Source organism: Nilaparvata lugens, unplaced genomic scaffold, assembly GCF_014356525.2.
Source record: "Nilaparvata lugens isolate BPH unplaced genomic scaffold, ASM1435652v1 scaffold7356, whole genome shotgun sequence".
In the NCBI taxonomy this organism is placed as follows: Eukaryota; Metazoa; Arthropoda; class Insecta; order Hemiptera; family Delphacidae; genus Nilaparvata; species Nilaparvata lugens.
This window is the reverse complement of record NW_024093105.1, coordinates 1-14,716: the sequence shown is the minus strand read 5'-3', so window position 1 is coordinate 14,716 and position 14,716 is coordinate 1. Positions and strand designations below refer to the sequence as shown.

The 14,716-nt window shown below is 38.5% G+C and overlaps 1 protein-coding gene across 1 annotated transcript; it reads right to left on the bottom strand.

The window, feature by feature from the left end:
* Positions 1 to 1,554: 1,554 nt before the first annotated feature.
* LOC120356640 (ATP-dependent helicase brm-like) lies at positions 1,555 to 12,017 on the bottom strand (the record flags this gene model as incomplete). Its single annotated transcript, XM_039445596.1, has 5 exons — positions 1,555 to 1,749; positions 3,049 to 3,201; positions 6,788 to 7,065; positions 9,450 to 9,782; positions 11,679 to 12,017. Coding segments are annotated over 5 exons (1,298 nt in total), but the record flags the coding sequence as incomplete, so codon positions are not given.
* Between the last annotated feature and the right edge of the window lie 2,699 nt (positions 12,018 to 14,716).

Below are 14,716 nucleotides of genomic sequence, written 5' to 3'. Positions count from 1 at the left end.
GTGATGGAGGTGAGTGAGCGAGTTCATGTGTGTGGGATTGTGTCAAAATTATGACTCAGCTGTTAAACTTTTGTAATCATTGAATCATGAACTTAGTGCCGGTTGCAAAAAAGCCGGGTTATTTTCAATCCTGATTGATTCCAGTAGATCCATCTTTTTGAAATGGTCTTCACTGATTTGGTTCACGTGACGTTAACCAGGATTAAAATTTAACCGGCTCTTGTGCAACTTGGCCTTTGTGAGGGACATTTTTGCATTCCTCTGGGAATTAATCTCAATTTACTGTTATTAGATAGAACATTTCTGTATGAATGTTATCATACAACGTTGTTCTTCTTTCGTAATACATTTTTTATGCTTTTGTACTCCAAAGCGAAGCTCGGTCCCCGATATTTTGATTTAAACGTGGACTACGAATACGCCCCGTTTCGGAAAGCCAATTTTCTGACTCCAGCTGTTCAAAGTCTAGAACTCATCTAAATCCCGAGCTCGGAAACCGGCCCTAAATAGCATCTGTTGCTCAAGGAGAGCATTAAAGCTCCTTGTGTATCTTTTCGGATGCAACACGTTGCTTTTGAGAAGATACAGAGCAGCATTTGTTGCTAATGGAGAGATACATTAAAGCTTCTTGGTGTGTATCTTTTCGGATGCAACAGGTTGCTTTCGAGAATATAAAAAAGAGCATCTGTTGCTTATGGAAAGATACAATATCGGGGGACCGAGCTTCGCTCTGGAGTACAAAAGCATAAACAATTTTTTATGAAAGAAAATATTATAATAACATTCATAGTTCATACAGAAATGTTTTATCTAATCACAATGAATTGAGATTAATTCCCAGAGGAAAGCAAAAATTTCTATCACGAAGGCCCGGTTGCACAAAAGCCTGTTGAATTTTAATCCTGAACCAAATCAGAGGAGACCATTTCAAAAAGATGGTTTTACTGGAATTAATCGGGATAAAAAATAACCCGGCTTTTTTGCAACCGGCACTAGGTACCTGATTGAATGATTACAAAAGTTCAACAGCTGAGTCATAATTTTGACACAGTCCCACACACATGAACTCGCTCAATCACTTCCACCATCAACAGACGACGAAATAATTATCATCAGCTGTTTTTCCAAGGATGAATAATAATTATCCTTTTAATGGCCTTTAGCGCGATTTCCCAGGGAAGAAACCTAGTGCGATCGAATTTTTATATTATAAACCTACTATGTTCTGAATTTCGTGAGAATCGTTAGAGCCGTTTTCGAGATCCGGTAGAATACAAACATTATAAACATCTAAACAGAAATTGCTCGTTTAATAGTATAGGATTAACGCTCGTTGTGTATCTTTTCGGATGCAACACGTTGCTTCCGAGAAGATACAAAAGAGCATCTGTTGCTTATGTAAAGATACATAATTTTCAAAAATGTTCGATGTTATTGAACGGGTAGTATTGTAGTCTAGTGGCCCTACGCCGATAGGCAAAGCTACAGGACCCGGACTGTAATTTCTATTCAACCAATACAGCAATAATTTATTGTCAGGAAGCTCCTCCATACCTTGCAATGTTGCAGAATAGTGCTGAGATACTCCTGATGCTTCTGTCTGCGTTTCCGCTCAGCCTCCAGCTTCTGTTGCTTCTCGAGCTTCTCAGTGGCGCGCGCTTCACGCAGATTCTGTCGCTTCGTGCGTTTGTACGCCTTCACGTTCACGGCTGTCTCCAGCGTCGTGTCGCGTCGTGTGCATGCTATCACCTGAAATCATTGAAATTTAGTAATTATTGTTCTTTGACAAAAATGACTTAGCCTATATATTTATTTATAATGTTGTTACCAGCTTGCAGTGACTGAAAAAAATTCGTTGTTAGTCATTTTTATCTATATTTGTTATTGCAAGTTTTTATTAAAAACTGTTGCAATTGATCCAGATAAACAACCCCTGTGTTTTGCTAGTTCGTCTTTTAGCATGTATATTCTTCTTATTCTCTTCATTATAATTGAAAAATTTCCATACCGTATGTTGATATAGAACTATAATCTAGAGAGAGTACCTCTTCGAAACAGTAGTTAACTGGTAACTAAATTAATAATTTTGTCAGGTTGGCATTAAGTTGAGTTGACTTTGTTAGGTTGGCACCAAGTTGAAAATTGAAATGCAATTATCGCGGAAAAATTGATTGGGCACTGCTACTTCAATCAGAGCTATTCCTGGGAATATATATCACTAGCCGTTAGGCTCGCTTCGCTCGCCATATCCGTTTAGCCAGACGTTTAGTCTGGACCCCCGACTGGATCGTCCTAACATATGATAAAAATGCTCAAATGAAAAATGCAGGTGAGCGAAGCGAGCCTGCTGATTTCATTCTTGGACGATCCAGTCGGGGGTCCAGGGGGCAGAGCCCCCTGGCTAGACGGATATGGCGAGCGAAGCGAGTCTGACGGCTAGTTTTTTATATCACTATCAATTATTTGAGTAGCAGCATAGAGGAACAATAGCGTGAGTAGATATCCCATGGCATAGGGAGTTTATGTCGTAACTTTTACTGTTATCTCAAGCCGATTATTATCGATTACTGTCGATTTTCACTATTTTGTTGAGGTGAGAGTGTATGAACGGCACAGTATGAGAGACTACCAGTGTCACACAGCTTCAAGGAAAAGAACTATGTGTACTATCGGCTTGAGATAACAGTAAAGGTGCGTACAGACTTTCGCTCTACTCCGCAACCGAACATCACTCCAGCAGAGCGATTGATGATCGACCGGGGAGCAACAGTGGTTCGACCGGGGAACGCGAGAAGATCTAACATCTTCCGTAACGTTCATGATGGGTGCGTGGGCGGAGCGACTGTGGTTCGATGGAGGAACGAGGGCGGTACGAGGGCGGTACGAGGGCGGAGCGTGCTCGGTGCGGATTGGTAGCGCGTATATGTGTACGCAGCTTAAAAGTTACGACATAAACTCCCTATACCATGGGATATCTACTTACGCTATTGTTTCTCTATGGTAGCAGTTTGAAATAGTCTAAATCATCTAATAATTGTAATACAATACCTCGCTACGTAATTGCCGTTGGAAGTCGAGCACTCGTAATGCGCGCAACTCGATTTGTGCCTTAATGCGCAGGTCTTCTGACATAGTCGTTGGCAGGGAGCTCAGTTCTGAGATACGATGCGAAATACGAGCTGCCACTCGGTTTTCCCGTTCCTATAAACACATACAACAAAACATGAACCAAATCTTAGATATTTCTAGATAGTATTCTTATCAGACAGTATACTATTAGATAATATAGTATATTTATAAGCTATTTAAGCTTCTTACACATCGAACCACACTCCTCAAGGTGTATAGTGAGGTCCACGATATAAGGGCAGTGTACGGGTCGATGTGAAACGAGGCAAACGACAGAAGAGTCCTGCGACAGTCGAGACCAGCGACGGTAGAGACCGGCGACATTCGAGGCCAGCGACGGTAGAGGACTCCTGAAAAAGAGGCCTGAAATGTCGCCTGCGTTAGGCGACAGTTGAGGCCACTCTAATTTTTGTAAACTCCCGACAGTCGAGACCTGCGACGGTAGAGGACTCCTGAAAAAGAGGCCTCAAATGTCGCCTGCGTTAGGCGACAGTAGAGGACTCTTCAATTTTCGTACACTCCCGACAGTCGAGGCCTACGACCGTAGAGTACTGTAAAACAGCCCTCTACTGTCGCAGGCCTCAAATGTCGTCGGTCTCGACTGTCGCGCCCCCCAGTGTACGATTGACAATACTATTGCTGTAATTTTCTATCATACAACAAAACAGATAGCGCTATCTCTCTCTAGCTTTGCAATGTTGCCAGTTTGCCAGAATATTTTATTTTTACTTTTGACAGTGACTGAACAAAAGTAACTCAGCCGCCATTTTTTTTCTTCATTCTATCAAAATACTTTGGTACACAAGTCGTATAATTGATTTAAAATGTATTTTTGAAACAATGAAATAATTTTTAGACAATACCGTATGAGAAACACAAATTAAAATACCTGAAATGATATTTTAAAAGTTGATAACTAACAATCCTAGACTTCAACCATGCTTCAGTTAGCCAACACGTTTAGGTTAGATCTACTCGTACCGGTATAAATAATATTGAAAGATTATTTCAGAATTATTTTCAGTGAAATCACTAATTTTGAATAGGATTTCTATTTTTCTATCATTTTTAAAAGAAATTTGAATAGAATACCTACCAAATACCTTAATTTCTGTTGTTTTGAAATTCAGATTGGTGTATCACAGCTTTTTAAATTAGCCCCATTCCAGGTTTGTATAAAAATGAAAATCTGATCTCAGTTACGGAAGCAAATTTTTGAATCAAATTATAAAAAAATATATATTCTTGATTAATTTGACATTAAATTGATTATCAAGGAAATGATAACTATTATGAGGTCAAATTTAATGGGATGAATTGAGTAACAGCTGTGTACAATCAGTGGCAAAATGGAGAGACTTGGCAACGTTGTTCTCCTATCTTTCTTCACTGCCATTATAACGTGGCTTCAATATAGAAGCTGATCATGAGGGTCATCAACCAGAAGCCTCCACGCTATTCATCAGAGCAGCTATTCAATGAGTTTGACGTGATGGATCCAAGACAGCTTTACTCCAAGGAGATACTATGCAGATTACACAAGAACCCAACAACATTTCAAACCAGAAACCACAACCACAACACCAGATACAGGAATCTTCTCATCACCAGTGTTGCAAGGAAGGCACTACACCAGAGACATTTCAATCATTTAGCACCAAAATTATATAATCTACTACCTGCAAACGTGGTTAAGTGGTAGAGTGGACATCATTGTCCAAACTTCGCCACGTCAACAAATAAACAAGTTATTCTATTCTATTCCTGCAAGCTTCAAACAGATTAATCATCCTAGACAGTTCAAAACAATAGTACACAATTGGTTGATGAGCTAAGGAAGACCTATTCAAACAACAGCTCAACTAAACACCTAATGACTTACTAAACACTTACTAATTACTAATCCACACACAAAAAACAAACAAAACCTACTCTAGAACATGGTACGCCATAGTGGAATAGGCCAATTTCCCCACAGAAAACACTAAATATGTAGAAGACGTAGAAGACATGTCTGAAACTAACCATTGTATGTAATTGTAAACTATCTAATATTTTCTGTAATTGATGTAGTTTTAGTTTTTTGGGGAAATAAACATTCATTTATCTATTATTTTCTCTATGCATAAACTTCAACAGAAAACAAGAATAAAAGATGAACAGATACATCAAATGATAGAGTACTTAGTTTGCTCTACTAATGTTTGGTTCATGAGAAGCCGTGGTAGATGACGGTTCCGACAGTTTAAGATTTATTTTTATCAACAAGAGCCTACTGAGCATATCTGTCAACATTGAATAATTTCTTAATAGGCACAGATAATTTAATGAATAAATATACACCCCACTATAAATGATATGACTTCAAATCCATTTCATTCATTTTTATTCATTTATACAATAAGCACATAATCAAAATGATAGGGAGAGGAAAAATAAGGTAACCTTGTGCTATTCCTCTCCCAAATTTAGATAACACATAATCCGAAATAGGTTAAGTCTTGTAGTTCTTCAATTCACAAAATTCAATTCAAAATCCTTTATTGAACATTAGAATACTAAAGTCTCACGACGTTTCTTGGCAACCAGCATATCGAGTCGCCTTGAAACTCAGTCTCAAGTAATCAATGAATGGATTTGGAGAGCACGAACTGCTAAAAATCCAAACAGGGACCGTCTCATCATTATTTGATGTAAGGATTACGATTCGTGTTAAGGAGAGGTTGGTTCGAGGTTGAAGTGAGCTTAGAGGAAGAATTAATTAATTTTTTCCCAATTACGTCTTGGAGACTCCAGTTATGTTTGTTGTTTGTCAACTTTGGAGATGCCAGTTATGTTTGTCTGGCTTGTCATAAGACAAGTGAGATTGAAAGGTAAAAATTCTATACAATACATAGATTGCAATAAATTCTACACTATCTGCCATTTTCACGTACGTCTGCTAAATATGGACAGTAACGCTGATTAACAAATCAGAGTTAGTTTTACGGTTCCATTTGTGTTCCACAAAGATCGGTTAGTTTTTAATCCCGATTGAGTTTTCCGGTTAACTAACCAAGATTTTAGCGGTTCCTCAATCTGGCAACACTGTAATTTAACCGATGTTATTATTCTAAACAAATGGAAAAAAATTGAGGTTATGTTATTGAAGCGGTGACCATTCATTAGGCATGCTCCATAAAATTGTTCTGTCTGTCGCTAGTGTCAAGTGCTATCTGCAGACGATCATAAGAACGAGAACTAACCTCAAAAATCATAATCTAATTTTGAATGCTAATATCAGCTAATTGATCACACTTCTATATTTTATTAACCAAAAACTAATTGGAAGACAGCTATCAGTAGGTAGCTAATCGGCGCTTGTTGGATTTAATTCCCCGTGAATGGCCTGTTAAAAATCTTCACGTCAATTAGTTTAACCGGCGTTATTTTTCGATTTTTACCTTTTTGCAACCAAATTTTCTTCTTTTCAAATCGCCGTTAAAATGGTGGCAACTAATCAGAATTGAAAAAAATTACGCCGGTTAGTTTAATCGGCGTTATCGCTTGAAACTTCTGTTTTGTGCAACCAAAATGCTTCAGTTAGCGCTAATCTCGATTAAAGTATAGCATTTAATCGTGATTAAACGTTGACCGACGTACGTGTAAGTATACAAACCTGTAATATCAACAACGGATCCAACCCCAGAGGCCTGGGCACACTGGTGACTCGATTCTGCTTCTGCATCTGCTGCTGTTGTTGGGGCGTAGGAGGCGCCGGCCCACGTGGCCCCATAGGGGCTACGCCCCCCTGAGGATGGTGGTGAGGCGGCACCCCACCAGGAGGCGGCTGCTGTGGCCCCTGCATCATGGGGGGGCCGCCTGGGGGAACGCCCCCTGGACCTGCCACACCTGGCGGTACACCTGGCATCGGCGGCTGGTGGTTCTGGTTGATACCTGGAAAGACATCAAGTTGGGTTATTGATTTATTTAGATTTTCTTATTTAGATTTAGATTCCCTTATTTTTCTTGTACAATATTAGTAGGTGTGTGCACTGATTCATAATAACTATCAATATAGTGAGTTGGTCTTTTCGGTCTCAAAACTTTTTCAAGTTTTTTCAAAGTTTATAACTTTCTGACTATTTGTAATTGATTAAATTCAATAGGAGTATTGACAATGTTGGAGTTAGCCGGCTAGTTGTTCCCTTTAGACTCGAAAACTACTTGACAGAACGGCATGAAACTTTGGGAATATGTTGTATAAATATCGGGGATGGTTTCTGACCAGAACTTATAATAGGGGGGCTGATAATAGTTATATATTAATTCATTTTACAGAACATGTTTTCGAAATTGTCGGCCGAGCGGCTAACGTAGAACGGGAAGATCATCATGATTCAAGATCATGTTGTGATAATATGATTTAGCATATAAACTTACCAGCTGTAATAAACACGTCACTCTGTGATAAAATTGTTTACTGGTATTAAGATGGTAGTTTTTAGCACATAGGAAGTCGGTATTGAGATGTAAATGAAAATATTGATTGTCAGATGTCATGATTCACCAAATAAAGTCAACTGTGACATGAGATACATTGACTTTTTGGAGGTACGAAGTTCGCCAGGTAAGCTAGTATATCTATAATAAAATAAATGATCACAAGGCTTAATATGCCATGACACATCATCACGTCTGAACTACTCAACTGATCAACTTGAAATATTGCATAAAGATTTTCAATCGTGTACTTTGCTATAATGTTGCCAAGATTCATTTGCTATAATGTGAATCATTCTAAGATTAAACTACCAGCTGATTACATTCGAATCAAGCATAGAGAAAAGATAGCTTAAGAAGATATCCCATGGTATAGGGCGTTTATGTTCCAAATTTCACGATAGCCGATAGTCCTAGTAGTTGTTTTCGGTGAAGCTATGTGATGCTGGTAGTCTCTCATACTGTGCCGTTCTTACACCTTCACCCGGCCAAAACAGTATTAATAGACAATAATCAACAGTGATCGGCTCGAGTTAACAGTGAAATATTTAACATAAACAAATTATTATTTAACGAAAATCCCAATTAAATGCTGTAAATCACCCCAAAAACCTATTATACTGCAAATATTGACAACAGGGTTAACAGCTAGATGGAAATTCTATTAGCTCTACTATACAAAAATTATTAGTCAGCCCGGGAATGACAAATAATTTTTGAATAGTAGTCGAATTTCCATCTATAGTTCCCCAAATGAAAATGGGTCTCTCAAGGCCACTGCAATGTTGCCACTGGTGGCCACCCCTCACTCGACCAGTCTATATACATTGAATATATTTCTACACCCTGAACATCGCTCTTTCCTTCTCATACCTTCCCTCTTCCTCTTTTCCGTCACTACCTGTCACAAATTATTTTGAGCACGTCAGGTTCAAAAGTTTTATTGTGTCATTCTTTGAAGTTAGAACAATAACATCCCCCGTTACCTCCTCCCATCATCCGCTATCTTCTTCAACATCATGAAATGGAGGAAAGAATATTGTTATGTATAATGTATAACTTTTTATTGAGTCATTACATCAAGAAATTCAATTTTATAATCATGATTAGATTTCTCTTTATAAATGCAACTATTTATAAACTGAGCTATTACTTCTTGAAGGTTACTTGAAGACTTTTATAATAATCAATTGGAAGTGGAGTGATGTAACTGTTTGAACTCTTTTATATCCTTATGACTCGGCCTATTCACATTTCAACTCATCCAACTCCTTTTCATGCTTCTATTATTTTTCAAACACCTGCACAGCTGTTGAAAGTTATATGTATTATATATAATATATAAGCATTATGTACAATATATTACAATACATTTGTAAAACTGTGAACTATATTGTCCTCGTCATAGTCAACAATCCAGAGAGGACAAACAATACTCCTCACACCAACAAAACTTCTCTATCACACACACATTCACTTTCTCTCTTACTAGCCACCCTTAGTACAAAGTGGCAACAGTGTTGGTAGAGACGGGTGGTGGTGTCAAGAAGAAACTTCAACCTTGAGGGACCCATTTTCGTTTGGCCAACTATAGCTGTTAACCCTGTTGTCAATATGTGCAGTAGCAGAAGTCTTCGGAGTGATTTACAGCATTTAATTGGGATTTTCGTTTAATAATAATAATAATTTATTCATTAATTAGCATTTGAACAAATCCCATTTCTAATATATTTCCATCTGTATCATAACCTGGGATATTTTCTTATGCTATCCTTTTATCTATAGCTCAAGCTTTTACTGTGCAAAAGACCCTTGATCTCCTCCATTTTAAATCTCACCTGGCGCCCCCATCTGGCCGGGCACCCTAGGCCCCATAACCTGCTGCTGTTGGGGCGGCACTCCCATCTGCTGCTGTTGCTGAGGCGGCGGAGGCGGAACCACCCCCGGTTGCGCCCCAGGCGGAACTACAGCAGCTGCTGCACTGGGAGGCGGCACTTGCTGAGGAGGCCCCCCTGGCCCCGGGGGCGGAGGTCGCATCATGGCCCCACCAGGCCCTGGAGGGCCACCACCTCCCTGTGGCGGTGGTGGGGCTCCAACTGGGGGCGGCGCCCCTGGCACTAGTCCAGCCGCCCCACTTCCCGATGAGGAGTTGGATGAGTCTGAACCTTCGCCTGTAAAATAAATAAACCAAAATAGAATCCATTCCTTGTGGAATTTATATTTCTAACTTTGAGTTATTTGCTAGTGAGATACAGTGATATTTTTATTTATAGTCTAATGAAAACATAAAAATGTAGTAAAATATCACTAATTTATCGGAGAAGTGATAGCACTACTTGTATTCTTTCCCGTTAAAAAACGGATGTGTTAAAGAAACGAGATGGATCCGCGCTATATATATATATATTTTTTTATTTATTTATTCCTTGAAAAAGCATTACAATAATTCACAATTTAGAAATATAACAACAAAATGAATCAATAGGAAATACAAATAAACATAAGGAACTACTTCCCCAAAAGAGCAAGCTCGAGCTTGGGGAAGGAGCAGCCGTACTTTGACTACTTACTTATTATTAATTAACATTACAGTATATACATTAACAACTAAAATCAAATCCTTTCAATAAACAAGATAAATCAGTGATGCTATAATAGATCAATATATTTACATACAATATGTGTTAGATGCAACAAAATTTGTAAATTATAATTATAATTATAAATTATAATAATGACCTGATATTGCCTAGCCCAGTGTATAACATGATATAAGATGTGATACAAAATGAAATCTATTCAATTGGAATAATTACTATACTAATGTAATCCAGAAATTCTCGGTACTATCCCAGCCATGAGAGCTAACCAGATACTTTTTCAAATGTAGTCCAAAGTTTTTTTGGGCAAATTTTGAATCAAATTATAAAAATATATATATTCTTGATTAATTTGACATTAAATTTATCATTTATGTAGAAATGATTAATTTTAGATCAAATTTAATGGGATGAATTGAGTACAGCTGTGTAAACTCAGTGGCAAAATGGAGAGACTTGGCAACGTTTTTCTCCTATCTTTCTTCACTGCCATTATAACGTGGACCTCACTATATGATAGGAGCAATTCATTATGGATTGTTAGGAGCCAATATTGGATAGTTAGGAGCAATCCAATATGGAGCTACCCCTCACTTCTGTCGCCGAATAACAAATACGTAGTGTCATGCGTTTGGAAACCAGACGGGCAAAATATAATTGATTATTTTAAACGAGAATAAACAATTAATACTACATTAAGGCTGTGCAAAGGCTGAAAATAAGCTTGATATTTTTCAAAGTTTTTCGATTTGTATATCATCAAGATATCAAAATGAAAAATTTTCCAGGTGAAAATGTTTTTCTGATCATTACTTTTTGATATATGAGCGCCTAAAGATTAAATTTTAGGACCGAACATTCAAATTCGGTAAGATATAAATCCATGAGATTCAGAGGATAGATTCTTCATGGTATTGTTGATCTAGTAAAACAAAATTTTATGAAAATATCGATTTTAAGATAGATATCAACTTACTAAAAATAACCAAAAATACTCTCAGTTGAGTTATTTTCGGTTATTTTTGGTAATTGAATACTTTTTCAAAAATGTATATTTTCAGAAAATTTGTTTTACTAGATCAACAATACCATGAGAGTCCATCCTTTGAATCTCATGGATTTATATCTTACCGAATTTGAAATGTTCTGTGCCAAAAATTCAAAGTTCAGGTGCTCATATCTCAAAAACTAATGATCGAAAAAATGTTTTCCTTAGAAAACTTTTTCATTTTGATAGCTTGATGATATACAAATCGAAAAACTTGGGAAAATATCACAAGTAGAAAATTTATTTTTAGCCTTTGCACAGCCTTAATAAACCCTTATCAGCTACGTCAAGTCATTGGCAAGACAGTGAGGATCGGCAACGTTGTTCTCCTAACTTTCTCCACTGCCATTATAACGTGGACCTCATTATCTTCTTTAAATACTAATAATTACTCAAAATTTGTCGAATTTTCCCACTACCAGGCTCAGTCTGCGTAGCCGACCGTGATGCTGCTGCTGCTGGGGCCCTTGTGGCCCCTGGGGGCTGCGGGGGCCCAAAGGGGGGCCCGCCCCCTGGCTGGGGTTCCCGCCCGGCTCCTTGCTTGCCCTGTATGACCATGGCCAACTGCTGGGTGAGGGGCTGGTTGCGTGCCAACAGTCGATAGGCCATTATCTGGCCGCGCAACTGGGTCAACTGGTTGCCGCTGAAGTTGTGTTGCTGTTGTTGTTGCTGCTGCTGTTGCTTGCTGGGTCCCTCCGCCTGGGGGAACACCGGGGGACCGCCTGGTGGGCCTTGGTTGGCGGACCGCCACCGAAACCCTACAACCCAAAACAGACAACCAATTGAATCAAACACACACAATAAAACGAGAATATATTAGTATAATATACCGGGTGACAATCTTATAAATTCATATAAATCTTATTAAACAAGGTACAAAGCTGGTTTTGCTGGTTTTTTTTTAAGGATAACAATCTAATTTTTTCTCGCGTAGTCCGCTAGTGCCTGGCCGCGCCGCACAGCGCTAGCGGCAGTTACGTCAAAGATGGCTGCCTTCACTGGTCCCGAGCGTGCTAGATGTGTGTTTAGGTTTGAAAAACGGCATAGTGTACCTTGATATGCTGCAAAAGTTTATGATACCACAGATCGATGAGGATGACCGAGAACGAAATGTTTTCCTTATGCAAGATGGCGCACCACCACACTATCTGACTGACGTCCAGATTTCTTAATGACCGCTTTCCAAATCAGTGGATTGGCCGTAATGCGCCAATCGCATGGCCCCCTCGTTCCCCAGACCAAGAACCGCTGGATTTTTTCTTGTAGGTTTCATAAAATATATGGTATACGTACATCCTTTGTCAGCCACTATATCTGAACTTAGAGCAAGGATTTGCGCTGCTGTTGAGCAAGTTACACCTGAACGCTAGTGCGAGTCTAGGAAGAAATGCCTTCGATGGGATGTCTGAGGGATAGCCACGGAAGTCACATAGAACATCTTCAGTTTAAGGTAAAAAACTTGTGTTTTTTCGTTTAAAACAACACCAAACCCAGCTCTGTACCTTGTTTAATAAGATTTATATGAATTTTCAAAGTTGTAAAGTCCTTTTTTAATCGCCCGGCATAGATTGTGCGAAAATATAATAAGAGGCTAGATTGCCCCACAGACAAAAAAAGGTAGGCCAAGGAACAGTGGGTGGACCAAGTGATGGAGGACCTGAAAAGATGGCGATGAGAAGATGGAAAGAAGATCCTGAACAGAGAAGAATGGAGGCGTGTTGTGAAGGAGGCCAGGACTCACCTAGGGCTGTAGCACCGGATAAAGAAAAAAGAAAAGTCACATTTTGAAATGAATGAACAATTTACACCACAAACCAAGAAAACAATCACATTTTAAATTAGAACACTTCGGGCCGGTCACCGAGCTCGGGATTAGCTATGTTTCTAGACTTAAACAGCTGGACTCAGAAAATTGGCTTTCCGAAACGGGGCGCAGTCGCAGTGCACGTTTGAATTAAATTAGAAAAACTAGAAATTGAACACAAAATGAAATAAAGAGAAAATATTGTAAAGTTTCAGCTATTTTGAATTATTTAGGAATGTTTCATTTTGTCAAGTCAAGGAAAAACGTTTCCAATATTATAGAAATGAGAAATAAAGATTATCATAAAACTACGACTACGCCCCGTTTCGGAAAGCTAATTTTCTGACTCCAGCTGTTAAGTATGGTATCATAGCTTGGGGTGGAGCCTCCTCGTTTGCCTTGGAGCCGGTGGCGGTGGCACAGCGAGCACTCATCAAGACATGTCTCAGGCGAGACTATCGCTACCCATCTAATCTTGTTTACGAAGAGTTTCAAGTTTTTAATATTAGACAGCTGTAATATATACGAGTTTTAATGAATGACATATATTACAACAAACTCTTCATTTTCAATAATTTAGTTCATACTCATAATACAAGAATCTAATTAACTTGGTATTGCTCATCTCAGACTCCTACATAACCTAACTGCTTTAAAAATAATATTAATACTCTGTCATAATCTATATATATAAAAGCGAAATGGCACTCACTCACTCACTCGCATAACTAAAAATCTACCGGACCAAAAACGTTCAAATTTGGTAGTATGTTCAGTTGGCCCTTTAGAGGCGCCTAAGAATCTTTTGGCAATATTTCAATTCTAAGGGTTGTTTTTAAGGGTTTAAAGTTCGTCTTTTAGCATGTATTTCTTCTTCTCCCAATCTCTTAATTATAATTGAAATTTCCATATCATATGTTACTATAGAACTATAATCTAGATAGAGTACCTCTTCGAAACAGTTGTTAACTGGCAACTAAATTAATAATTTTGTCAGGTTGGCATTAAGTTGGTTGACTTTGTTAGGTTGGAACAAGTTGAAGATTTAAATGCATTATCGCGGAAAAATTGATTGGGCACTGCTACTTCAATCCTGGGAATATTATATTACTAGCCGTCAGGCTCGCTTCGCTCGCCATATCCGTTTAGCCAGACGTTTAGTCTGGACCCCCGACTGGATTGTCTTAACATGATAAAAATTCAGGGGAGCGAAGCGAGCCTGCTAATCTCATTCTTGGACGATGCAGTCGGGGCCAGGGGCGGAGCACCTGGCTACACGGATATGGCGAGCGAAGCGAGCTGACGGCTAGTATATTGTATCGAAACGTTCCCAATCATTTAAAACAGTCTGAAATTACAGTATTAACACTACAAGAAACATTTGAGTAGATGGTTATTAGAATTGGCAGGGATGCTGCAAAGCACTGATTCAATCCCCTTCTTATTCAGAACTTTGATCTCATAGTGAATTTGCCATTTATAATGAGTATTATAGCCTTTAAGCTAATATTTATATATTGTCTGTATATCCTAATAACCAGTATGGAATTTTATTGTGTGCAATTTAATTCTTGATTCGCTGATGAATGTTAGTAGATTCAATTACAATAGTTTCAATTATATATGTACAAAACATGAGAACATAATCTCAAC